The sequence below is a fragment of the Monocercomonoides exilis genome, assembly GCF_001643675.1.
Source record: "Monocercomonoides exilis strain PA203 chromosome Unknown scaffold35-1074681, whole genome shotgun sequence".
NCBI lineage: Eukaryota > Preaxostyla > Oxymonadida > Polymastigidae > Monocercomonoides > Monocercomonoides exilis.
This window is the reverse complement of record NW_027150580.1, coordinates 385,772-412,676: the sequence shown is the minus strand read 5'-3', so window position 1 is coordinate 412,676 and position 26,905 is coordinate 385,772. Positions and strand designations below refer to the sequence as shown.

Sequence of the window (26,905 nt, the reverse complement as noted above, 5' to 3'; positions counted from 1 at the left end):
TTATTATTTTGCTATATTTCACATATATTTTTCTCTCGAAAACAGACCATTTTACCAGCAGCTACAGGAATGATCAAATTTTCAGAGGTTGACAAAATGTTAAAAAATGATCCGGATGTGCTTGGAATATCCACACGTTTTCAAATTCCTGGAATATGCAATCCACCAAATCAGATGAATGGAAAAGATGATTCGTGCGTATTATTTGCGCAAGAAACAACAAAAGAAAAAGAAATTGGAATTGGTAGAAATTGGAAGCATCGGGCTCTTAATAAGGGTGAATGTCATGCATCAAGTTTGAAAGACATTTATTGAAGAAATCGAAAAATTTTGATAAATTTTTATTTTTCTTTTGTTAAATGATTGATTCTTTAAATATAACCACATTGATAACGATACTATTTTGATGCATTTAAGATACACTATTAAATAAGTACAATTACACTGCAGGAGATATGATTTCATTTGGATTTGGAGAAGATTCTATTCTGACAGCAATTCTGATGCCATTAATTGAGAGCCAGCCATCATTACCAGTTCCAAAAGAGCTTATCTTGCTTGCATTAAAACAGTTTGAGAAAAAGGGAAAAGTCTCTTTTACATGTTTGCTTGCATTATTTCGAAATTTATTTCAATGAAAAAAATTGTGAATATTAAATGTTAATCAAAATATTTTCAATCTTTGACCATTTTTATTTAGTGGTGGATGGGATCAGCGACCGAGCTGGTAAATACATTTCAATGGGAAACGTTGTGCTTATTGAGAAAGAGCATCTGATGTTTGCACTTGCTGAGGGAATGTACGAAGTGATGAAGAGCCAGCCACCTCCGCTTGGAGATTATGCCGAAAAGATCCGAGATGCTGTTGCGGGGATTGACATATCTGAGTACTGGGTGCAGATTGTGGGCAACTTCAAGAACCGGATGGACATCTACACCAAGAAAGAGGAGCAGACCTCGCTGGAGATCAAGACAAAGGCTGATGGGATATACGACGCACTGGGTGTGGGGTCGCCACTGACTGTGATGATGAGCACATACACCGCCATGCAGGCTACGAACACAATGCGAACGTTTCTCGACCAGATGTTCCTGTCAACCATCATCATTCTGGTTGGCCTGGGTGCACTTCTGATCTACACGCTGATGCTGTCAGATGTGGAGGAGAAGACTTATGAGTTTGGTATGATCCGAGCAATTGGTATGACCACAAAGGAGCTTGTCCTCCTCCTCACCACACAGAGCCAGCTGTATGCCATCCCCGGAACGATCGTCGGCATTGGGATGTCAGTCATAGCGCTTCTCATTGCAGTCAAAGTAGTCGGGAATATTGTGCACTACAACATGCCACTCTTCTACGAAGGAGGAGCCGTTGCGCTGACTGTATGCCTGGGGCTGCTGATGCCTGTGGCAGCCAACTTCTATCCAATCCACCGCGCTATCACACGCACACTGAGAGATTCACTGGATTTGTACCATCAGCTCAATTCGGAGACGCAGGTGACATTCACAAATCTCCAAACAATGGGCATCTCATTCTCAGCCATTGTGATGGCACTGGTAGTGGTCGCGCTTGGATTCATGCTCTTCTACGGCCTGCCTTCGTCGTTCTTCTCGGGAGATATCGCAACAGTGCTCTTCCTGTTCATCTGGGTGCTGCTGGCCATGCTGCTTGGGCTGATTCTGATTGCTGTGTTCTTTGAGCCTTACTTTGAGCGCCTGCTTGTGTATGTGTTTGTGTGCTGTGGAGACAAGAGATTCCGCGGGCTGGTGAGGAAGTCGCTCTCTTCGCATCGAAATAGGAACAGAAAGACAGCCATTATGTTCACTGCCTCGTTGGCCTTTGTGATATTTGTTGGTTCTGAGTTTGCGCTGCAGTCAAAGCAGATTGTCGACCAGATCAAAGTTGGCTATGGATCAGACCTTGTGTTCACTGCACCTTCAATTGCAAAGGCACACAATCCAGATTCTCTGGCTATTGCACTGCAGAACACACTTTCGATCCCAGGAAGCCCTGTGAGTGGCTACTCGTACTCCACATTCCCGTTGACTGCACAGAAGACAATCTCGAATGTTATGATAGGCAATCTGAATGCGCTTGACTCGAGGTACGTGAATCTCATTGCAGTTGACGACCACTTCCTGAGCGGAACGTACAGCGAGTTCTATTCACCTGATGCATTCACCTCGTCCATCAGCTTCCCGACATCTCATGTTGACACAGCCTCATCGCGTGGCGGAGGGCGGAAGAAGGATGTGTATCTTAGTCTGGCAGAACAGCAGCGCAATGTGAAGCTGCCGATTGAAGAGAAAATTCCGAACGGAGCCATTTCGATCCTGACAGGGCCGAAGACCTACGAGATACAAGAGAACACATCGCCTGATGGGCAAAACACGAGCAACAGAGATTTCCCGAAGAAGATCCAGAAGAACGCCACGACGCTGTACAAGGAATACATCGATGTTGTTGTCTCAACAGGCTTGCTTGCAGGGATCCATGCTGATGTGAAGACTCCAATGAACATTGAAGTGCGCCTTTCGCACGCCAAGTCCTCAGCCACAACGTCCCTCTCGTTCCTGGCAAAAGCACGTGCTTCGCTGTCGAAGACATCTGGCCTGTCGTTTGGTGCTTTCTCATCGTCAGCTGCTGGCTCGTCTGTTGTTGTGCCGAAGTCGCAGATGATGGAGCTGCTGCACGACTGCCTGATCACTACAGAGCAAGTGGAATCTGAGGAAGATTTCAAGAAGTTCCAGCTGCCCATTCAGAATGCGTATGTGCGGCTGAACGAGAAAGTGACTGAGGCGCAGCGGTCGCAGGTGAAGGACACAGTGCTGGCAGGGATCGACAGCGACACGTCGATTACGGATGTGACAGAGATGGTGGCGACGATAGAGGACACGGTGGTGGTGCTGGACATCTTCTACATCGTGTTTGGGGTGATTGCCATCGTTTTGTGCTTCTTTGTGCTGTGGATCTCGTTCACAGCGAATGTGAGGGAGAACGGGTGGGAGTTTGGGGTGCTGCGGTCGATTGGGCTGACAGGGTGGCAGACAGTCAGAATTTACATCTACGAGGCGCTCATTCTGGTGGCGTCGTGCATCATCTTTGGCTCAGTCATTGGTATTGGCCTAGCTATCATTCTGACTGTGCAGATGACGATGTTCTCTGAGATGCCCTTCCAGTACCACTTCCCGGCTCCTCTCTTTGGAGTTACTATCTTCTTGTCTGTGGCTGTTGCTATCTTCGGCTCTATCTTGGCTGCTCGTGATATGAAGAACAAGGATATCGCTATTGTGATACGGTCAGGCGCGTAAAATACTTATCTTTCCATTTATTTTGCTTGCTTGCTGAGTTCTGCTATCATCAACTTTATCAAGCAACAATTGAAATACCAGAAATTGTTTATTTTTTTTTATTGCACTTTCCTTTCTGTAAATTTTATTTTTATTTAATTTTAAACTTATCATTTATTTTTTTTTTTAAATGTTGTTTTTGTTCAATTGAGGAGAAAGGAGAAGAATTGAAAGCTGTGAATGAGGTTGCGATAGGGCAATATATATTTTTATGTGACAAAGAGTGATCGTCAGCAGAGGATGGATGTGGATACATTAGTCATTTTGGGAACATTTTTTTTATTTAAGTTCGTTTATTTTTGTGTGTGCTTGTGTTTGTTTGATTGTTTGTGCTTTTGTGATGTTTAACTTGTACAGGTGAGTGAAAGGGAGAAAGAGAAAGAGAAAGAGAAAGAGACTTTAAAGAAAGAAACAACATCATACCAAATGTTATGTTCTGAACAAGAAGAAAGAAAGAAAGAATGAATGAATGAATGAAAAGCTGCTGATTTCACATATGCTTTCTTTTCAGGTTTACAAATTGATATTTCAAAGAGAATTCCTTCTTTTCTTTGCAGTTTATTTTGCGACATTGCTGTTTACTGTCTTTCATTTTGTATTCATGTGATTTTCTGCTCATGGTCGAAATTGCAATTTTATTACTATTTTGTTTTCATAATGTGAAGCTTTTTTTTTTTTTTTGATACTTTTATAAAGGATACAATATGTTTGATTAATTGCTCTAAGCTTTTGGGGTGTTTTTTTTTAAGTTATCTTTTGACGTTTTTTTTTATATTTTGTTTGTCAGTTTCATTTTTCATTTTCTATTTTATTTCATTATTTATCTTTTTATTTGATCGCCTGATTTATTCAGTCAAAGCGATTCTCTTGGACTCTTTATTATCTCCACATACCAATTTTATTTTAAATAATTTGTAAATTTTCTGCTAAAACTTTTTTAAATAAAATTTTTTCTTTATGAAATTTCACTTTTTTATATTCATAATGAAATAATCTTAAATATGTAGAAAGAAAGAAAAGAAAAGAAAAAATATAATCCCTTTTACTGTTACTGTTCCATGGAATTGTTCTGATTGTGACTCAAAATGGAAATAAAAGAAATCAATTGAATGTTTTTTTTATTAAAAAACCAAAGCAAAAGGCAACTTTCACTGAACACATAGAAAGAGTTCAGCAAATAATGTTTTAAATAAACAAAATGAGCTAAATAAAAAAATAAATAAATAAATAAAGTTACGCTTATCCCACTAAGAAACTAACTTTGAATCAAATACTTTAAATTTTTTATTAAATTTAAATAAAAATAAACCAACCCAATGCAAAACAATATCATCACGTTGACAGTCTTTTCTCCACAAGCTTCGCCCACCTCTTAATCATCCCGTTCTTCGACTCCTCTGCCAGCTGCCCCAGCGTGTCCAGAGAAATATTCTCTGTCTTTATCGCACCGTCAAACACAAAGTCCAACGGGCTGTCGGGCCCAGCTGCTTCATACTCGGCTGCTCTCCTTTCTTCCAGCGACATCTGCGCTCTTTCTGTGGACAGGCGGATCTCATCAGCAGGAAGAGACAGGAGATACAGAGCACGCAGCGCAGAGGACACGACAAGAGGGTCGGGGCACGAAAGGACACGGAAGAGAGGTGGAAGGATACCAAGGTCAATGGAATATGCGCGATTGCCTGGAAGAATGTTTAAAATAAAATATGATTTTAAAAAATTGTAGAGAAAAAGAAAAAAAGAAAGAAATAAAAATATGAAATATTCGCGAAAACTCGTTTTCATCTCATTTGATTCAAAAGTTAACAACATTAAAAACATCATAATTAACAGGAAAAATATACAAAATTTTTCACCAAAAGAAGAAAAAAAATTATCACATTCACAAAATAATTTCTTCATTACCCCTCCACAAACCATCATTCTCCGCCATTGCACACGCAGCCGCGATGCAGTTCTCAGCGGATTCGAGATTCGTCGCATTAATCTTGGCTGCCAATATCGGCACCACTTTCTTCGCCTGCAGCGTCTCCAGGTAGATCGCCTTGTTGAACATCAGATAAGCACACACCCCTCTTTCATCCACTCTGGACAGAATGCGCTCGTCAAACTGATCAAATGCATCAAAGTTTGTGGGCATCTGCGCACTTCCCCCTTTCCCTTTCAGTGCAAACGGATCAGTCATTCGCCTCAGCCGCTGCGCAACTCCCTCGCGCATCCCTCTCTTCCTCCGCTCTTCCTCCACTTTTTTCCTCTTCTTCTCAATCTGTTCGATTTCTGAGTCAAATTCAAAACACTCCCGCTTCACTTGGTACACAACAAGTGAATCCAGAGACTTCAGCAGCTGTTCTGCATCCACAAATGAATGGAATCTATTCTTGTGGCATTGCTGTGATGCAACACAGGCACAGTACTTTTCATCCACTGACTGCTGCCTCTTCTTCTCTTCCTCCTTGTTCTTCTCTCTGTTCGCTCTTTCTTTGTCTTCCTCTTCAGATGCAGATTGATCTTGCTTAGCATTTTCATTGTTTTCTTTATCTTCTTCCTCATCCTCTTCGTTTTTATCCTTCGCATATTCAGAAAACAGCCCATGTATCGAGAATCCATCGCGTATTTCTGCATCTTCCACGCCAATTTGTGCAATCCTCAGCAGATTTCGCACAGAAATGTTGAGCAAAGACAAGTCCTCCTCTTTTGTCTCGTCCAGAACATTGATATTGTCGTCTTCCTCTTTCTCGTACCATGGCTTGCCATCTCCCTCTTCACCCCATTTGCCTTCAGGCTCTGCTATTTTTTGTGCTGTTGCAACTGACTCACTTCCTCCACCAGCAGCAACAGAAGCAGCAGCAGATGAAGAAGAGCCATCTGCTCCTTTCTCTTCTTCTTTCTTCTCTGCTTCTTCCTTCATCGCCTCTTTCTTCCTCCTCTTTTCCTTCGCCCGTGTTGCCTTTTCTAATTCAGCACTCAGTTTGTGTGTCTCCTTCTCCATCAGCACTTGCAATGCCTTCATCAGCCCTTTCTCCATCGCAATCGCCAGCTCGTCTGCTGAGCTGTTGGCTACAATGGCATCAATCACTTCTCCCACAAACATACTCAAAACACACTCTCTTTCGTTCTCCTTGTACACCAACAGCTTCTCCCTTGACTGGATCTGAGAAAGATCTGAAGTGTGGAGAAGAGGGAAGAGATGGACTGGAAGAGGAGATTTCAGGAAGCACTTGACAGCTTCGCGTGGCACAGGCGCGTGGAGGAGCATCCGGTGGATGATGATGACACTCTGGAGAATGCTCCGCTTGTTCATCTGCTGCGGCTCTTCGTCTCCTTCTGCGATGCTCGCGCCTTGCTCCTTCATCTGCTTCAGACGCATCTTCACGTCAGATTTTGTCTCAAAGCGAGGCGTCAGAAGCACAGCAAGATGGGAGAATGCGTCTTCTTTGATTGCAAATGCTACACGCTGCTGCATCAGAGCGAATTGAGGAAGCATTTCACTCATTCGGAATGACGATGACTCGTCTTCGTTGTCGAGAGATCCAAGTACTGAAGGGATTGAGTGGGGAAAGGAAGTTGGTAATTTATGAAGGAATGAATAAATTGCAGAAAGAAAAGAAATGTGAATTTGTTGAAATTTGCACACAAAACACAGAAACAATAACAGAATATTTCTTTTTCTTTTTTCTTTCTTTGAAAAAAAAGCAATATAAAAATAAAAAAAACAAAAAATTTGTAGGATGTTCTATTTCTGTTAACATACCAGCCAATTGTGTCATTACAGATTCTGTGTCATCGATGTCTATGCCTGGAAGAATGAGTCTCGTAAAGATGTTGATTGCATTGTTGACTGTCTTCGTATCATTCGATCTGATTCAGATTTTTTTGTGTATGGAAAAGAAAATTCAATTAGAAAAAAATTTTTTTAATAATTTTAATTTTAAAGTAGAAGAGAAACAAATTTAAGAAAATTTGAAGTTCAAATAAACAAATTTGTTAAAAAAAAAAAAACATATATTATTGTTCATACTTGAAAAACTTGTAAAGCTGAGGCAGAATCTTCGATTTAAGCATTATTTCGTGATTGTCTATTGAAGATTGGTATTTCAGTCATTCGCAGTGTTTTGTAATTTAAGCAAATATTAAGGCATTTAATCATTCATTGAACAGGAAAACAGAAAGAAAAAAAAATAATAATAATAATAATAATAAATTTCCCTTTTAAAAAATGCAACTCTTCAACAGCACACCATCACAAAACGACAAAAAGAACAGCACAGCGCTCGCTCTCCTCTGCTTTGCCACAATATCCGACTCAACCAGCTCATTCAAATAAGAAAGCAATGGAGTGGCCAATGAAGAAGGGATGGGCTGTGAATTGAGAGCAGACGCGACAGCAACAGAGGCAACTTGGCAATGGCACGAAAAGGGGAGGCAGGTGATGGGGAATACAGTTGGACTGGGTGGGAGTTCGAGTTTGTTTGAAGAGGATTTGGAAGAAGATGAAGAAGAAGATGATGATGATTGGCTTTGATTTTGATCGGCTTCATCCTTTTTCACTTCTGTCTCAAAAGAAGCACACATTCTGTTCTTGTTGATGACCATGTCTTCCAGCTGCTTCAGCACTCCGCTCTGCTCAAACTCACTGTGGAATCGGTTGCTCATCATTGGATTCTGCCCTTTCAGCCCACCAATAGCTACATTCTCTATGATGCCCAGCGCAATTGACAGCAGAATGGAGATGGAACTGCCTGTGTTTGGTGCTTGCGTGGATGACTGGGGGTCGATAATAGAAGAGGAGGAAGAGGAGGAGGAGGAAGTTGATGATGAAGAAGATGATGATTGTGCTTGTGATGATGATTTGTTCTCTCCGCTGGATGGTTTCTTGTTGTAATATATGAAGTTGCTGGGCGAAGGAGAATCGGAAGATTCACTTGAAGAAGAAGAAGCTGAAGAAGAAGCAGAACCAGAAGAAGATGTTGACTCGGCTTTCATTGACTCAGAGAGTGCAACATAATACTCTGGCGAATGTGGTTCTGATGATGATGATGATGATGATGATGATGATGATGATGATGATGATGATGATGATGAATCAGATGCTGAATTGCTATTCACCTGATCTTTATTATTTGCATCATTATTTTCCTTGCCACTTGTTTTCTTTTCCTCTTCGCTGCTTACCATTTCCATTGGCTCCACTGCTGATGCTGCTGATGCTGTTGATGTCTTTGATGATGCACCGTTTGCCTGCCCATCTCCATCAGCAAGACTTCTGGCATACACAATCACATCGTCGATGCACTTCTTCATTGTGTTCAGGAGGCCTTTGCTCACCAGCGTCTCCATCTGAACCACAGACGCAAACTGCGTCATGTTGAACAGGATCGATAGAAGCACCTGGTTGAAACGAGAGTTGTATTCTTTGCCTTCTCTCCCGTCAAAGCGGTGCAGAAGCGTAAACACATGGTCGACACACTCTGATTGTATCAGAATGTAAAGAGCGGGCGGGTAGAAGCAGATGTTCGCTAGCAGCAGCGCTATCTCCCGAATGACGTTGGTGTTGTTGGTCATCAAAGGAACTTCCAACAGAGGAAGAAGCCCGGAATCGACAAAGCCGCGCACTTTGCGTGGATTTGATGCGATGATAGCACGGATTTCATTCAATGAACGATAGACAACAGTAGGATTGGTTTCTCTGATATATTAAAAAATGAAAATATTTTGATTTTTCAACAACATACCGTTTCAAAGAACAAAAAATTGTTTCAAAAATACATATATTCAAATGAACATAAAAATAATGATTTTTCTTCTCTGACAAAAAATTGACTAGAAATCAAACGTTAGTGATGCAAGAAGTACATCGCTATTTGTATGAGGTTGCGAAGGCGGACGACCTATTGCAGTCTAAATAAAAGTCAAAAATGTTTAAAACAGAAAATTTGATAGCAAATACTTTGTGAGCATTCATAAGTTCTTTCATTTGGACTTTTAAGTTACTCAAATTATCAGCGCTCCTGTTTTTCATTTTTTGATTTAAAGAAAATAAAATTAATTCCAACTCAATCTTATAAAAAAGGAAAGGAAAGGAAAAGATATTTAAAATCCTTCAAAGAAATTGCAAACTCGATAGGGATGAAAATTTTGTGAACGAATGATGCTCACAATTTCTGGAATAATTGGTGTTCGAAGAATAGCTTCAGGTAAAAGTTGATCTATTCCGTTCATCAAGTAAAACGAATTATAAAATATATTTGAGGGAGCACACCTTCCATAATTGCTTTTCGTACTTCTCTTGTACGTTTTAATGCTCCGTGACGATTTGGTTTCTTCAAATCTTTCAGAAAAATTTTGACCAATTCTTCCTGGAAATTCGTAAGTTGAAATAAAATTAATAAATAATTTTCAAAGTAATATGCACCTCTATTGAAGTAATCATAAGATCTTAAATGACTCGGTTCAATTTGAAGAAATTTTCAGAATTTTTTGTGATCTTTTTTTATTGGAAAAATTTAAATTATTATATTTCGTGTTTTTCTTTTCGTATCGATATGCTTTGATGATACTTATATAAATATAAACAATCTTTGAATATTCGCAATTAAAAGCCATTATTTAAGTTTTTAATCATTGTGGGCGATTTCTATTTTCCCGCAAAAGTTCCGAAACAATGTCGTCAGATGCGGTAGACGATGAAGACCTTGACCCCTACAATTTATTTGTCAAGTACTTGCCCCATGAATACCTCGATGACCAAGTTCAACATATTTTCGAAGATTTCGGTCCGATCGTTTCCGCAAAAGTCATGGTTTGTATTGTTGAATATTTTCATTTTATAGCGAATGAACATGTGTTTGCTTGTGTCATATTAGATTGACAAGAATACAAAAGAAAGTCTCGGATTTGGGTTTGCTTTTATCAAAACTTCATTTTTCTTTCATTTTGTAAAAATATTTAATAATTTTTGTATTGCCTTTAAAACAATAAGATTTGTTAAATTTGTGAATAAGGAAGATGCTGCAACAGCTCTTCGTACTATGAATGGGAGAAAATTGTTGAATAAAGTTCTTTTGGTAAAATATTCGAATCTTCCGAAGCAAACAAGCAATTCAGTTGCAAACACAAATTTATATGTAAAACCCTTGCTTCCTGGAACGAGAGAAAGTTTGTTAACAATTTTGATTTTTCAATCACGTAACTTTTTATTTGAACAGACGATTTGAAAAAATTATTTCAGCCTTACGGAAAGATCGAAGGCGTAAAGGTAATAATGGATAGAGAAACTCAAACGTCAAAGCAAATTGGCTTTGTAAGGTTGTATTATATTATTTTGAGAATATTTATTGAAAAAAATGCTTATCTTTAAAAAAATCATTCTTTCTTAATCAATCATAAAAATTTCACAACAAACAGATTTAAAACACTTGAAGAGGCAAACACAGCGATGAAAGCGTTGCAGGGGCTTCAGTGGCAATTCGGAGCCGCGCCTCTGAGCATTCGTTATGCCGAGACTGAAGAGATGAAGAAGAAACGGCTGAAAGATTTGATGCTTCGCGAGCAGATAGCCAAGGGAGGATCTGCAGACACACCAGGCGCTGAGGAAGAAGCAGCAACGCCTTTTGGAGCATCATCTTCATCCTCCTCCTCCTCCTCTTCTTCTTCTTCATCTTCTTCTTCTTCATCGTCATCATCATCAGGCTCTCAAACAGAGCGTCTGGATTCTTCTGGCAAGCTGCGTGGAGCACAAGCAGGCGGATGGGGCAAAGCCGACCGCCGGCAGTCGATGGCACAGCAGAGCAGCATTGGCGAGCCTGTCTCTGGTTCTGATGTTAAAGAGCTGCCATCAATAAATGCATCTCAGCCACCGCCACAGCACCAGCATCTGCTTCAGCCTCAGCTTCAACCCCAGCCTCAGCCTCAATCACAATCACAAACACAAACACTTTCTGATTTGTCAAGCCAAGCAATGCCTTCTTCTCGTTCTTCACATCCATCTCATCCGTCTAATCCATCTCACTTTTCTCATCCTTCTCATCCTTCGTACCCTTCGCATTCATCGAATCCATTACATCCATCACACCCATCACATCCATCGTATATCAGCTCACTCACTCCCTCAAACACTGTCTCTATGCCACACATGACAACACCAACAACAACAGCATCATCATCATCATCATCGTCATCAGCTCCAGTAACAGCATATGCGCCTTCTGCACCCATTTCACTCACACAGCCTCTTCCTATCCATGTAACCCCTTCCTCTTCTCTCTCAGGTCTGCCAATTGTTCCTGTGACTGCTTCTGCATCTACACCAGCATCTGCTTCTGCTTCTGCTTCTGCTTCTGCTTCTGTTTCTATGCCTTCTTCATCTTCATTATCTTCATTATCTTCATTATCTTCATTGTCTTCATTATCTGCTTCTTCTATTGCAACAAATGGCATGAGAGGCAGAACGTTGTTTCCTCCTGCTTCGAATTCTCTTATGCAATCATCGCCTTTTGCTGCATCTGCTAACCCTTCTTCCATGTCATCTTCATCAACAACCTCATTATCTTCATTGACTTCGTTATCTTCTTCTTCTTCCTCCTCTTCTCTTTCTTCCTCTTCTTCTTCTTCTTCCTCTTCTTCTCTATTAGAACCTCCCCAGTCTCATTATCCTGTTCATATCCCACAACCCACTCTGGCCCTTTCACATCAGCCATCTCATCCATTCCTCACATCACACACACAACCACAACAACAACAACAGCTTCAATCACAATCTTTGCAACCGCAGCAGCAACTGTATCAACAACAGCAGCACCTTTCAATGACTTCTGATGCGTTGCTGCCTTCTCCTTCTCCTTATCCGATTGTGAATTCTTCTTCTTCTTCTTCTTCTTCTTCCTCTATTGTTTCTGGTGCTATGCCTCAACATCACAGCTACATCCCATCCTATGTATCTTCTACCCCTTCTTCTGCTACCTCCTCTCCTTCATTATCATTATCATCTTCTTCTTCTTCTTCCTCTTCCTCTTCTCAATTTCACCGAATAAACCAACCTTCTCTTCCATCAAACAACCCCCTTTTGCCTTCCAACAATGCAAACAGCCTTCTTTCGACCAATTTGTATAACACTCAAAATCTCTCTTCTCTTTCTCTCTCTCTCTCTTTGCCTGCTTCTTCTTCTCCTCTTTCTATGCAAAGCTCTTCCTCTGCCTTTGTTCCTGTTGCGTTATCATCTGATCCTAATTCTTCTGCTTCTATTTCTTCTTCTTCTTCTTCTTCTTCTGCTTCTTCTAATTCTTCTTCTTCTTCTTCTTCTTCTCTTCTCCATCAACCATATCTCGTTAATGAACATCCTATATCATCTTCTTTGTTGTCATCTCCTTCTTCTTCTCCTACGTTTTCTTCTTCTTCTATCTCTTCTTCTTCCTCCTCTTCCACATTATCTGCTATCAAACAATATGTCCCTTCTTATCCAGCACCACAGTTTGGAACTCTTCTTCCACCTCCTCCAACCTCTGTTTCTTCTTCTTCCTTTTCTTCCTCTTATCCTTCTTCTTCCTTCTCTTCTTCTTCCTCTTCTTCTTCTTCTAATCTTTCTCTTCCTCCTCCTCCTCCTCCCATTTCTCGTCCAGCCACTGCCTCTTCCACCTCCTCTTCCGTCCTCTCGTCCTCCTCTGCTGCTTCTATTCCTTCTATCAACTCTGTAATTTCTACCTCCTCCACAACTGCTTCTTCTTCTTCTTCTTCTTCCTCTTCCTCCTCTTCTTCTTCTTCTCTTTCTTTGTCTCTTTCTTTGTCGCTTCCTCATTCTTCTGCTTCTTCTTGTCTTCCTCCTGCTTCTTCGCAAAGCCAGCTTCAATTAGCTTCTTCTTCCTCTTCTCCTTTTCCTTCACCTCTCTCCACCTCTTCTTCTGTCGCCTCTTCCTTTTTGAATGCTGCTATTCCTTCTTCTCTTTCTTCTTCTTCTTCTTCTTCTTCTCTTTCTTTCTCTCCTTCTCCTTCTCATTCTCTTCCTCTTCCTCTCCCTCTTCAATCTTTGCATCTTCCAAGCATTAACAATATCAATGCCAATATAAATTCCAGTGTTACTGCTAATGCCAATGCCAATGCCAATGCCAATGCCAATGCCAATGCCAATGCCAATGCCAATGCCAATGCCAATGCCAATGCCAATGCCAATGCTAACATCAGCAACCTTTCGCTCTTCTCTGCTCTTGCTGCCAATCCTCATATTTCTTCTCCTTATTTGTCTTCTGCTCTTCAAACACCCAATAATTCTATTAGCTCTTCTTCTCCTTATCCTTCCCCAACAACATCCACCCCTCTTCCTCTTCCTCTTTCCCTTTCGCTTCCTCTTTCTCTTCCTCCTCCTTCTTATTCTTCAAATATTAATCCTAATTCTTCTTCTCCTCTTTCTTCATCATCATCATCTTCTTCTTCTTCTTCTTCTTCTCCTTTGCCTTCTTTGCCTTCTTCCTTATCTTCTTTCTCCTCTTCTTCTTCCTCCTCCTCCTCTTCTTCTTCTTCTTCACCTGCTTCATCTATCAGCTCATCTTATCCATTGAATTCTATGTTTCCCTCTGCCCCTCCTTCTTTAGCTTTAGCTTCAGCTTCTTCTTCTTCTCCTTCTCCTATGTCTTCTTCTTATTCCATTCCTTCTTCTTCTCTTTCTTCTTCTTCTCTTTCTTCTCCTCTTTCTTCTTCTTCTTCTTCTGTTTCTTCTATGCTCCTTAAGCCAATTGTTGCTTCTTCTCCTTCTGCTTCATTGATATCTGCTAATACTGCTAACACAGCTAATACAGCTGTTACTGCTACTACTGCTGCCTCTTTGCCTTTGTCGTTGTCTTCAACTCTAACTTCATCGTCTTCTTCTTCTTCTTCTTCTTCTTCTTCTTCTTCTTCCTCTTCCTCTTCTTCCTCCTCCTCCTCCTCATCATCATCATCATCAACTACCTCATCTACACCTTCTTCTCCTTCTCTTTCTTCTTCTTCCTCCTCCTCCTCCTCTTCTTCTTCTTCTTCTTCCTCTTCCTCTACCTCTTCCTCTTCTTCTTCTCCATCATCATCACTGCGTATTTCCGCCATAGACGCATCTTCCTCTCTCTCCACCGACTCCATCTGCGTTGATCACTCACAAATGACTCAGACACCACAACACACTTCATCTGATACATATGTTGCTCATTCATCACAATATTCACATTCATCACAATCATCACAACCTTCTCATTCATTACAAGTTAATACACAGATATCATCATCATCTTCTTCTTCTTCTTCTTCTACCCCTCCTTCTCTTCTATCCATCTCCAACCTCCCTCCTCCTCCTCCTCCCACTCAATTATCACAATTAAGCCAATTAACTCATCCATCAATCATAACTCATTCGTCTGCCCCTAATTCACCGAAGCTTCATCATCTCTCTTCTTCTTCTTCTTCTTCTTCTTCTTCTTCTTCTTCTTCTTCTTCTTCTTCTTCTTCTTATCCTCATTCCATTCCTCATCCTCATCCTCATCTTCTTCTCCAACCACAATCACAACAACAATTACAGATTTCTGATATTCTTCCTTTTTCCTCCTCCTCTTCTTCCTCCTCCTCCTCATCATCATCATCTTCTTCTTCTTCTTCTTCTTCAATTGATCTTCCATCTCCAACCATCTCTGCCACTGCCTCAGCCTCTTCCTCTTCTGCCAGCACACCCACCTCTGCCTCCATCTACTCTGCTACCTCTCTTAACACTCTCAACACTGCTAATACTATTGATTCATCATCATCTTCTTCTTCTTCTTCCTCTTCTATTTCATTGTCATCGTTAGCTTCTTCCTCTTCGCCAACTTCTTCTTCTTCTTCTTCTTCTCCTTCTCCTTCTCTCTCAGCGTCCAATACAAATGTTCCTTCCACCTCTGCTTCTTCTTCCATTGCTCCTTCTTCTTCTGTCATTTCTTCTTCTTCTTCTTCTTCTTCTTCTTCAATTGCTGGCAATAGCAACATCGCAAGCATTACAAACCCAAATTCTTCGGTTGCAACCTCATCTTCTGCCCTCCCCATGAATATGTCTTCTAATTGTGCTCCATTCCCAATTAATTCTTCTCTTCTTCTTCCTCTTCAGCCGACTCAACAGTTTCTTCTTCCTCCTCTCCCTTCTCATTCTCATTCACTTTCTTTTTCTTCTTCTCTTCCTCTTTCTCAATCTCAATTGCAATTGCAATCACAATCACAATCACAACAACTTCTTCAAAAGCAACTACTGCATCATTCTACAAACAGCATAGGATCTTCTTCTTCTTCCTCCTCCTCCTCTTCTTCTTCTTCTTCTCTTTCTCTTTCACCTTCTCCTTCTTCCTCTTCTTCCTCCTCTCCTTCTGCCCATTCCCGTTCTCATTCTCATTCTCAATCTGTTTACTCTTCCTCTGCTTTCTCTACTGCTTCTTCTCCTTCCGTTCCTCCTTCTCTTTCTCCTTCTTCCTCTTCTTCATTTCCTTTTTCTTCTTCCTCTTCCTCCTTTTCTTCCTCTTCTTCCTCCTCTTCCTCTTCTGCTTCTGCTTCAATAGCTTCTTCCTCATCCATATCTTCTGTGTATTCCCCTTCACTCACCTCTGGCCAAACATCCAGAACGTCCTCTATCTCTTTGCTCTCTTCTGGCTCTTTGACTTATTCTTCTCCCCATCTCCACTCTATCTCTGCCTCTGCCTCTGCTTTAGGCTCAACTTCGGCTTCAGCTTCAGCTTCTGCTTCTGCTTCTATTTCTTCTTCTTCTTCTTCTTCTTCTTCTTCTAATTCTGCTTCTTCTACTGCTTCTCCTTCACCTTCCTCTTCTCCTTCGTCGTCGTCATCATCATCTTCTTCTTCTTCTTCCTCACACACTCCAACCGTCTCCTTCTCTGAGCTTTCTCCAGCACCCACACTGTTGTCTTCCTCCCTCCAAACACAAAGCACAACCTATGCTCATTCAAAACATATGAGCTATTCAGATAATTCTGTTGAATCAAATAACTCTGTTGATTCTGGTAATAATAATAATAACAATCCATATAATAATACCAATAATCATAACATTTCTTATGATTCTTGTAACAATTCTCTCACAACCTCTGATTCTTCTTCAGGTTTGCTCCAACAAGGGGAAAGTTATGGCAAAGCCACTGGAATATGTGACGAAGGCATTTTGAATGTAGATTCAATGACAATAAGTGGGTGTGAAGGAAAACAAAGAATTGGCAGTGAAGAAGATAGAGGAAGCAATAAAGCTATGAAGGATAAGGTTATTGATAAAGATGGAGTTTTAATGGAGAAAGGAGAAGGAGAAGGAAAAAGAGGAGAAAGAGGAGAAAGAAAAGAAGGAGAAAGAGAAGCTAATTCAAGAGCAATTGTGGATGTGTCTATGATACCACAGATAGGATCAATAGAACAAACAGATGACAATCAAGAAGATGCATCTGCACAACAATTTGGTTTTTCAATGGAAGGAACAGGTTTATCTATAAGTTCAAAAGAGGAAGGAGAAAGAGAAAGAGGAGAAAGAAGAGAAAGAGGAGAATTAGACAAGATGATATCAACAAGAACACAAAATACCCTTCTTGATCAGAAACAACAGCAACAACAATCATTACTATTGTCACAACCTCATTCCTTCTCTTCCTCTTCCTCTTCCTCTTCTTCCTCTTCTCTCATATATCCCCACAAAAAGCACAGCAAACCGCAAGAGCTATCACCAGATGCGCTGAAACTGAAGCGTATGTTGATTGAGCTGATGGACTGTCCTCTTTCCATTGGGTGTCTGAACAAGATATGTGGACTAAGCAATCTGCTGGAGTGTTACATGGATACTGATGCTGATGATGAGAGTGCGGAAGAAGAGGGAGAGGAAGAAGAAGAGGGAGAGGAGGAGGAAGAGGAAGGAGAAGGAAAAGGAGAAGAGAAGAAAGGAAATGACAATAGCATCAATAATCACAATCATGTCAGCAGCATCAAAAAATATGCATTTGACAGAAAAGAACTGAGAAGAAGAAGGATGAAGCTGCCCTTCTACAAGGGAACTGAAGCATCGTCTATGCCAACTTTGCCTCCCTTACAGCGCAATTGTCTTCTTGCTTCTGAATTCTTCTCTTCTTTATCTCCTTCTTTATCTCTTTCTTCTTCTTCCTCCTCCTCCTCCTCTTCCTCTTCCTCTTCTTCTCTCCTCACCCCAGCCAACCAGCAAGCAGTGCTGAAGTTATCTTCGGACCATTCATTGCGCCGTCGCCTCTCCTGCAGCACATTCAGTGTGATTGTTGCCAAGCGCTGTATTGCTGCCCATCTGATGCTGTTCAAAGAGGAGGTGCCTGTGGCATATGTGGATAGAGTGCTGAAGCCGGTTTGCTTGTGGAAGGGAAAAGGAGAAGGGAAAGGAGAAAGAGAAGGAGAAAGAGAAGGAGAAGGAAGGAAAGGAAATGATAGAGAAGGAGGTATTGATAGAGATATGGAGGAAGGAAAAGAGGAAGATAAAGGCAATGATATGAGTTATGGAGGAAAGAAGAAGAACAATTCAGAAAATGTGTTAGAAGCTGAAAAGGAGAAAGAAAAAGATGAGAAAATGAATGTGACGAAAAAGAATAAGAAGAACAATAAGAACAAGAACAAGACAAAGGAAACTGCAAATGAAAGTACTTCAAAGAAAAAAGGCAATGAAAGTAAAGTTAACACACAAAAAGCTGGAACAGCAGGGAAATCAAAGCCTGTTGGAGAGAAAGAAGCAAGTGATGATTCAAGTAAAGGGAGTATGAGCAGAAGTTCTGAGGAGAAAAAGAAGAAAATGAATGGCAAAGAGAAAGTTAACTCAATGAATACAGTTTCATCTGTTACAGATGCTTCTGATGATGTGGTCAATGCAACTGCTTCATCATCATCTTCCTCTTCCTCTTCCTCTTCCTTCTCCTCCTCGGCATTTGCCTTATCCTCCTCGTTCCTATGCACCTTCTTCAAGATGCCATACATCTGGCAATCACGCGAAATGCTGATGAAAGCAAAGGAAGACTATCTGAATGTGCAAAGACAGATTCTTCAGTCACAAAAGCAATCTAATTCGCAATCGCAATCACAATCTCAATCACATTCACCATCACATTCATCTTCTCAATCGCAAACAACAGAAGCAGAAGAAGAAGCTGAAACAGAGAAGAGGATAAAAGAGATAATTCAGAATTTCAAGAGACAGTGGAAGGCTTATGGATTTGATTCAGATGAAAGGAGTTTATCACAAAGAATAGCAAGAACAAGAACAAGAACAAGAATTGGAACAAGAAGAGGAAATGGAAGAGAAAGAGAAAGAGGAAGAGGGAGAGGGACAGGAAGAGGAAAGAGTGTGGGAGGATATCGAAGTCCGAAGCATAGTGGCTTAAGTCACTCACAATCGAATTTGAGAGGAGGGGATGCATTTTGTGTGACAGGGAATGGGCAGTTGTATTCACAGCTGGTCAGCTCATATGCAGACGCGATGAATGAAATGCGCTCTTTGTCTGTGGAGAGGCAGGCGTTTGGCAAGAGAGGGGAGAAGAGGAGAGAAGGAGAAGAAATAGGAGAAGGAGAAAAAGAGAAAGAAGGAGAAAGAGAAGGAGAAGAAAGAAGAGAAGGAAAAATGGAAGGAGCATATAGCAAAAGCAGTAATGAAGATAATTTCAACAATTTCTCTGGTTATAACTTCAACTATGACTACAACTTCAGCTTTGGCAACAACATGAATGACGAGTCTTATCTCAGTAACAACAACAATACCAATGCTAATGCCAATATCAATAGCAATATCAACAACAACATAGAATACTCACTCGCAGCCCTGAAGGAAAGCATCGATGAGTATGACCTCGACAGCTCCTGCGCCATTTCTCCTCCTCTCTCTTTTCTCTCTATGGATGTACCTTCCCCTCGCTCTCTTCTTTACTCCAATGACTCCGCTGTCACGCTCCCAAGCTTCTTTCCCAACATCGCCATCAGCCAATCAACAACAGCAGCTGCTGCTGCTGTAGCTTCTGCAGCTTCTGTTGCTTCGGCTGTGGTGGATGGGGCAGCAGAGGAGAGGAATAACATGTCCCGCTCCACACAGAATGTCAATTCTGTTATGTCATATTCACCATTAACTTCTTCTTCTTCTTCTTCTTCTTCTTCTTCCTCCACCTCTATTTCACCAATCACACAAAACACATCCTTATCCCTCAATGCCTCGTCTGCTTATTCCATCTCTCCTGGCTTCACTGGAATATCTTCTCTCTCTTCTTCCTCTTCCTCTTCTCCTTCTCCTTCTCCTTCTTCTTATCCTCATTATCATTCAGATCAATCACGTATGCCTCCTATTCCCTTTTCTTTGCTTCCTCTTCGCCCTCATCAGCAGCAAAACCGCTCCTCTTCGCTTCTTCCTCTTCTCCCATCCTCAAGTGCTTCTGATGCGTTGTCTGCTACTGGCTCTGCATCTTATCCTTCTTCTTCATCGTCATCAACATCTTCTTCTTCTTCTTCTTCAATCTCCCTCTCTTCAACCACACACTCCCTCCACACCTCCGGTTCCTTGTCTTCCCTGACTGATCATCCAACATCTACCTCTTCTCCTCCTCTCTCCCCCTCTCTCTCCTTCTCTCCCCCTCACTCTCTTTCCTCCTCCTGCACTGCACACACCCTCCCTCTCCTCATCGGTGACAGCGACATTCGAAGAATGAGTGCGTCTTCTGCTGTGTCTGATGTGGCACTGGATTTCGTGAGGGACATTGGAGGATCAACAAGATTGGCTTCGGGGAAGAGGCTGAAGGGGAATCGGGGGACGCCACATAAGACGAGGAGTATAGATGAGCGGAATGAGCATTTGATGGGGAGGAGGAAGGAGAAGAGAAGAGGGAAAGGGAAAGAGAAAGAGATGGGGAAGGAGACGGGGAAAGAGATAAGGAAGAAAGGAAAAGGAATAAGAAGAGGGAATAAGAAGATGTTTGCGGAGGAAGTAAAAGGAAGAGAAGGAGCGAAAGGAGAAGGAGAAAAAGAAGAAGAAGAAGAAGAAGAAGAGAGCACAAATAGTGGAAATGGTTCTATGTTGTCATCTGAAGCTGAACTGGATGAAAATGAGTCTCTTTCTGGAAGTAGTAGTAGCAGTAGTATCAGCAGCAGTAGCAGTTTCAGTGAAGGAAGTGAGGGAAGTGAAGAAAATAGAGTTAGAAATGAAGAAGACAGAAAAGGAAGAGGTGAAGGCAAAGATCATCGTGTTGCTGAGAGCAACGATGATAATGTCACAAACTCAGTGCAAAGCATACAAGATGCTGAATCTCAGTATTCTCACAAACCAAAATCAGAAAGTGGATATGAAGACAACCTGGAAGACACAAATTCAATGAAAATGGCTCGTTTGTCAGGCAATTTGCGTGAAACAGATGCAGAAGCAGAGAAAGAGAGGATGAAGAAGCTGGTTGAAGATGCACTGACAAAGGAAAGAGAGCATCAGGCATCAAGAAATATAAAAGCAAGGCAGTCTGCTCGTGTTTTGCCGTTGACTATGTCAACTGCTGCTTCTTCTTCTATTTCTTCTTCTTCCTCTTCCTCCTCTCATTCTCCTTCTTCTCATTCTCCTTCATCATCATCATCTTCTTCTTCTTCTTCTTCTTCTTCAGCAGCAGCAGAAGTATTAGCAGATGAAACATCTTCCATTGAACTGAACTCAACCATTACTTCATTCCGCTCAGTCAACTCGTCCCTTCCCCCACGTCCTCAGCCTTCTACTCATCCTTTGTCCCCCAAAGGTGCTTCCTCACGAATGCACCCTTCTCCTTATTCTTATTCTCCTTCTCCGTCTTCTTCTGTCTCCCCTTCATCATCTGTCTCCCCTGTTCCTCTTAAACCTGCTTCTTCTTCTTCTTCTTCTTGCAGTCCATCTGGAGATTCTTCCTCATCCTCCTCCTCATCATCATCTTCTTCTTCTTCTCATTCCTCTTCTTCCAATCAATCTCATCTTCCCAACCAATCTAACCTTCCTCATCTCTCTCATGTTCCTCATGCGTCTCATCTCTCCTACGATCTCTCTTCTTCTGCAAACAACAAACCCGACCCAGCCTCATCCACTTTCTCTGAAACAGAGTCTATCTACTCCATCGACTCACAGCTTGTCCCAATGCGCTACTCATTCCACCAATCTGATTCTTCTGCTTTCTCCTACTCTTCCAAGTCTTCTTCTGTCTACAGCGACTCACCTCCTGCCTCAGCATCTGTGTCACCCACTGGATATCTGAAGCCTTCAGACCCCTTCGGCTGTTCTATTCCAGGTGAGAAAGAAGCATTGATGCCTCAATCATCATCATCATCATCATCATCTGCGAATGGAATTGGAACGAAGATGGGAAAGTGCTTGTCGTCAACAGCTGTTCCTCTGTCGAGTGAGAATGGTCCTGAGTGTACAACCACACCAGATAGCTGTGTTTCTGAGGGGGAGAACAGGAATGAAAAGGGGATGGGGATGGTGAAGGGGTATCATATCCCACAGTGCTTGTCCACTTCCGCTTTGCAGAATGCTGAGTCTACGGCAACAGAAGCATCATTACTTGTTGCCTCTTCTTCCTCCTCTTCCTCTTCCTCTTCCTCTTCCTCCTCCTCTTCTTCTTCTTCTTCTTCAATTTCCTCATCCATCTCCAACTCCTCATATCTGTCTTCCTTAATGCCATCTGCTAACTTGTCTTCTCTGATGCTCCATTCACAGTCTAAATACACCAATGGCCCTTCGTTGCATGCTGGCAGCCACCAAACAAATGCAACACGTTCAGAAGCAGATGAAGTGGAAGCAGAATTCCTCTCCTCCTTGAAATCTGATCATGATAGGCAGCAACCTGTGCTATCTTTCCATTCATATGCACATAATACTCGTTCTCCATACAAAGCTGGCACAAGAATCATTGGAACGTCACTCAATAGCGATCAAACAGCAGCGGCAATATCAGCAGCAGATGTCGATGAAGACGCCTTTTTGGATGGGAGGTTGGCGTCTGATGCAGCCAGCTACACAGAAACAGAGTCAGTCATTGTAGATCAAGTGGGTGATGGCCTGCTATTTATGGCAGATGGCTCTTTCTTGGCGGGTGCTGCCTCGCTGAGTCTGAATGAACAGCAGCAGATTGAGCAGATTCAGTTGGGTAAATTTGGGAATCAGCAGCAACAACAACAACAACAAGAACAGGATAATGATGATGGTGAAGGGAATGAGCTTAGAGGGTTGGTTGAAGGAAAAGGAGAAGAAGAAGAGCAGAAATCAATCAATTGTGACTCTATCAACAAAGTGATGTCACCAGAAAGCACACAGCAGGCCAACAGCAACGATACAAAGACACCTTCTCTTCACTTGTCACAGAAGCAACAGCAGCAGCAGCAGCAATCAACTCATTCGCCTAAGACGAACTCACATGCATCTGCCACAGCCACTCCAACTCTGTCAGCCAACAGCAGCACACGCAAATCGAGGAAGAGCGGGGCATCGGAGCAGAGATCTCCCTATCAGCTCTCCCAGGCAACCCCTCTCTCGTCGTCATCCTCGTCTGACTCATTCCAGTCGCTTCCAATGGGAAGCAGCGACAGCAACACAGCCAGAAAGAGTGGGAATGACAGCAGAAGCAGTGCAAGCAAGAGGAAAGTGCACGAAGCAGAAGATCTGTTCCGTGCGCCGTCTTTTGCTAAGATCGGGAAGAGGTCGAAGACGCAGGATGTGCAGAGAAGCACACCGAAGGAAGGGAACGATGAATCATCTGAGGAGACAATGTTTGATGTGATTGGTGGAGAGCAAAAGGCATATGTGAGGAAAGCAAAGTCGATGGGCAAGACAGAAAAGCGGTTTAGACACAGGCTCCTCAAAAGAGGAGAATACAACTCAGAAAATCATTACAACAACGACAGTAACGATAGCAAGAAGAAGAAGAAGAAGAAAGGGAAACAAGAAGATGGACTGATGTTTCTGACGCTGTTTCAGGATGTTGGCTACTTGCAGAATCAGATTGAGTCGACGCCTTCAGAGGAGAGTGAGTGCAGCAGCAGCTCCTCAGTGCAGTGGGACAGGCAGGTTGATCCATACTGCAACTGGATAGGAGCCAAGCATAAGCATCATCAGCAAGGCGACTCACAAAAAGGGCAGGTGAATGAAGAGTGGCAGAAAGAGAAGAAGCGGAGGAAGAAGATGGAGAGAGGACGGACAATACATAGAAGAGCTGCACTGGAGGATGTGCATTCAGATGGAGCTGAAGTTTCGCTGCTGAAAAAGGAGGAGGAAACTTTGTTGTTGAATGATGCTGTGAAGGAAGGGAGCGTGATGTCTGAGAGCAGAGCAAAAGAGATTGAAAAGAAGAAGGAGAAGGAGAAGGAGAAGACAAAAATGGCAAGCGAATCTATGTTTAAAAACACAATGAATGAAGAATTATCGAAGAACTCTGTTGCAATGGGGATATCTGAGAAAGAAGTCAACGCAAAGAACACGGATAATCAAATGGCAGAAGAATTTGATATTCCTAAAACGGTTGACTATCAGCCCAATCACCATACCCACAATCACCACAAACATCATCATAATCACACTCATCATCACAAGCATCACCACAATCAAAATGAGAATGGACACAAACACAGACACACTCATGTGCATGTGCATGGGAGTGAATACGGACATGGGCATAGCTATCACAAACACATGTCATTCAATTTACAATCACAGAATGATCGGTTGTCGACAGTTGAGAATGCACAGAATACACAAAATGCACAAGATGCTCTTTTCATACAGTTGCAGCAGAGCAGCAATGCATATCGTCTTCCTTGTCCACAGCATCAGCAGCAGCATCGACGCAGGGCCTCATATCAAAACGACGGAATGGACATTTATGTAGACTCTCCTCTGTCAGCCAGCGCCAGATCTGTCTCTTCTGCTTCTTCTGTCTCATTACACAGTGTGGCCTCAACACTGACAGACTCTCCAATGCAGCGTATTGACTCGCCTCCCACAGAAACTGCGAGTGTGGCATCGCAGCTGTCCACCGTGTCTGCATTCTCGGCACTTGCAATGTTACACGGGAATGCAGTGAAGGATGGCGCAAAGGGAGAGGCAGAGGAAAGAGGAGCGATGGATGATGAGTGCAGTGAGATTGCAGCAACTGGAATGAAACATGGGCGTAAAGAAGATGCTGATGAGAACAAAGAGTTAGCAAATACAAGCAAACTGCAAAGCACAGACAAACTTGAAAGCGAAGGAGCATTTAACACACAGAACAAGATGGAGCAAGCATATGATGATGAACAAGTGGTTGATATTGATGATTCGAAGCAGATGCCTGAACTGACACCAGCACAGAATGATGCATTCCTGTCGCATCTGCCACATCTGCCTCCGATTGCGCGTGGATACAAACTGACAGCTACTCCAAAGTCTTCACCGCATTCGCATGAACATTCGCATTCTCATTCTCACTCACAATCAAATGCAAGTGCAACTGGAAAAGCGCAAAGAGACACTCAACACAGCAAAAAGCACAGAACACATACCCATTTGCGCAACAGTGTGCATCAGAGGATGTTGCAAGAGATGCAGGAGACACAGGAATACAGCCTGTTCAACCTGACATCGCAGACAAGCGCCTCATCCAGCAGCGAAGAACTTAACGAATCGAGAAGAACTCACAAACAAACAGGCAGAAATACTACTGCTGCTCAACAGCCAGCCAATTATCATCGCAGCCACCATTACAAAGGCAACAACAAGAGTGGAGAAGGAAGCAGCAGCAGGGAACTGCATCGGAGAAGACGGCATTCAGCTTCTCCGGTTGGTGGTACACGGATGTTAGACTTGTCTCATCTGGACTCCTCCAACATGGAAGTGAGCATTGCACAGATCAACGAGTCCCTCAAGGCAGCTGCGCCGCGCGGGCGTCTTTTGACAGACTTTGAACATCCTTTTGTGCAGAACACATCGCGTTCTTTGTCATCTTCATCAGGCTGGTCATCTTCTTTGTCATCTTCGTCATCAGCATCATCATCATGCTACTCCAGCAGCTACACACACTTGTCCTCTCAGACATCCTCCTCGCTTTCTCCATCCTCCACATATTCCTCGTCTCCTGTTTCGCCCATCACAGCAATCCCAACCGCCTCTTCAGATCCACACTCACAAGACACCCCTGCCTCTTCACAGGAAATATCTGTGTCATCTGCCATGTCTTCTCCTTCCTCCCCGTACCAGCCTCCTCCTGCTTCAAAGGATGTTTATTTACCCCACCTCAACCAACTTCCCTTGTTTGATCCGCAGCGGATGCTGCCTGTGGTGCCAAATGCTCGCTCGTCTTTGGCAGCCCCGTCTTTTGGCACCTGCCCGCTTCCTCTGCCAATTGATCCAATGACTGCATTTACCTCATTCATTCCAGCATCTCGTGACTCGACTGTGGCTCAGCCTGCTCAAAATGCTGGTATTTCTACTTGTATCTCTGCACAAGACTCCACTCAGGATTCGTCTTCTGCTTCATCTTCACAAAATCCATCATCACAGTCATCATCATTGGCATCATCATCATCATATCCGCAACCTTCATCTGTGGATATAACTTCAGTGGCTCCGTCTATTGAGCAGTCGTCATCATCATCTTCTTCTTCTTCAACATCTCGTTCTCCTCTGCCTACGCAGTCACCTTCTTCACATTCACCTAAATCTCATTCGCCTTTACATGTATCGCAACTCGACGAAAAGCGCAGTGTTCAAACTTCTTAATCTTTGTAATGTTTTAAAAATTCTTAACAAATTCTAATTTTGAATTTTAAAAAAAATGAGAGAGATAACTGCATTTGTTTTGTTGTTTGTGGTTTTTTTTTATATATCTTCTACTTTTTCTTCTCTATTTCATTCTTTCATTCTTTCATAATATAAATAAAAATTTTAAAATTGTCGAAGCAGAAACATAAATTATGCTCTGCTTAATTTTCTTATCTTGTTTGATGTATGTTGATACAAAATGCTGTTTATGTGAATTATTTTATTTTTTTTCATTTTTGCATATGCTGATCTTTATTAACTGGAACTATTTCTGTTTTTCTTTCAACTTTAAAAAAATTTGCTTTTTGTGTTTTATTTTGAACAACTTAATCAGATTTGTCATTTAACATTCATTTTTAACATATTTCATAACATTACATTATAATTTTTAATTTTGTTATATTTTTTTAAAGATGATTTTAATTTTCTATTAAATTTTAATTTCAACCCAAAAAGTTTTGCCCTTGTTTTTGACCTTAAGGATGATATCCAGTAGTATTATACTGCATCTTTCCTTAAAGAAAGTATAAAAATGTGAATTAATTTTTAGTTTTTTTTTTTTTCTTTTTATTATATTGAACACAGCTTCTTGATGCACAGATCGTTTTTCCGTTTTAAAAGACTTGAAGCTGAATGTTTGTGGTTGCGTTGATTGTTACATATTTACACCGATTGATATTTCCTGTTTTATCTTTAAATTCTCATTTGTACATCCTTAATGAATAAGTCGCATATCATAGATGGTCATGTGGAATTTGCTTCGTATTTAAATATTAAAAGAGAGATATATACAAAATT

General features: G+C 41.8%; 3 protein-coding genes across 3 annotated transcripts; 2 read left to right on the top strand and 1 right to left on the bottom strand.

Moving 5' to 3' along the window:
* Positions 1–69: 69 nt before the first annotated feature.
* On the top strand, positions 70–4,307 carry MONOS_7580 (putative permease family protein; the record flags this gene model as incomplete). Its single annotated transcript, XM_067877919.1, has 3 exons — positions 70–295; positions 418–603; positions 701–4,307. 3 exons carry the CDS (start codon positions 70–72, stop codon positions 3,313–3,315), a joined length of 3,027 nt encoding a protein of 1,008 aa, XP_067723903.1. The 3' UTR covers positions 3,316–4,307.
* A 72-nt stretch (positions 4,308–4,379) lies between these two features.
* Positions 4,380–9,781, bottom strand: MONOS_7581 (uncharacterized protein; the record flags this gene model as incomplete). The annotated part of the gene is made up of 10 exons (XM_067877920.1): positions 4,380–5,033; positions 5,269–6,888; positions 7,103–7,209; positions 7,370–7,427; positions 7,590–9,037; positions 9,185–9,249; positions 9,299–9,409; positions 9,469–9,557; positions 9,611–9,707; positions 9,764–9,781. 10 exons carry the CDS (start codon positions 9,779–9,781, stop codon positions 4,687–4,689), a joined length of 3,960 nt encoding a protein of 1,319 aa, XP_067723902.1. The 3' UTR covers positions 4,380–4,686.
* A 231-nt stretch (positions 9,782–10,012) lies between these two features.
* Positions 10,013–26,890, top strand: MONOS_7582 (putative nucleolysin TIA-1/TIAR; the record flags this gene model as incomplete). Its single annotated transcript, XM_067877921.1, has 6 exons — positions 10,013–10,150; positions 10,215–10,249; positions 10,331–10,506; positions 10,557–10,656; positions 10,756–16,340; positions 16,440–26,890. The coding sequence occupies 6 exons, from the start codon at positions 10,013–10,015 to the stop codon at positions 26,063–26,065; spliced, it is 15,660 nt and encodes a 5,219-aa protein (XP_067723901.1). The 3' UTR covers positions 26,066–26,890.
* Positions 26,891–26,905: the final 15 nt, after the last annotated feature.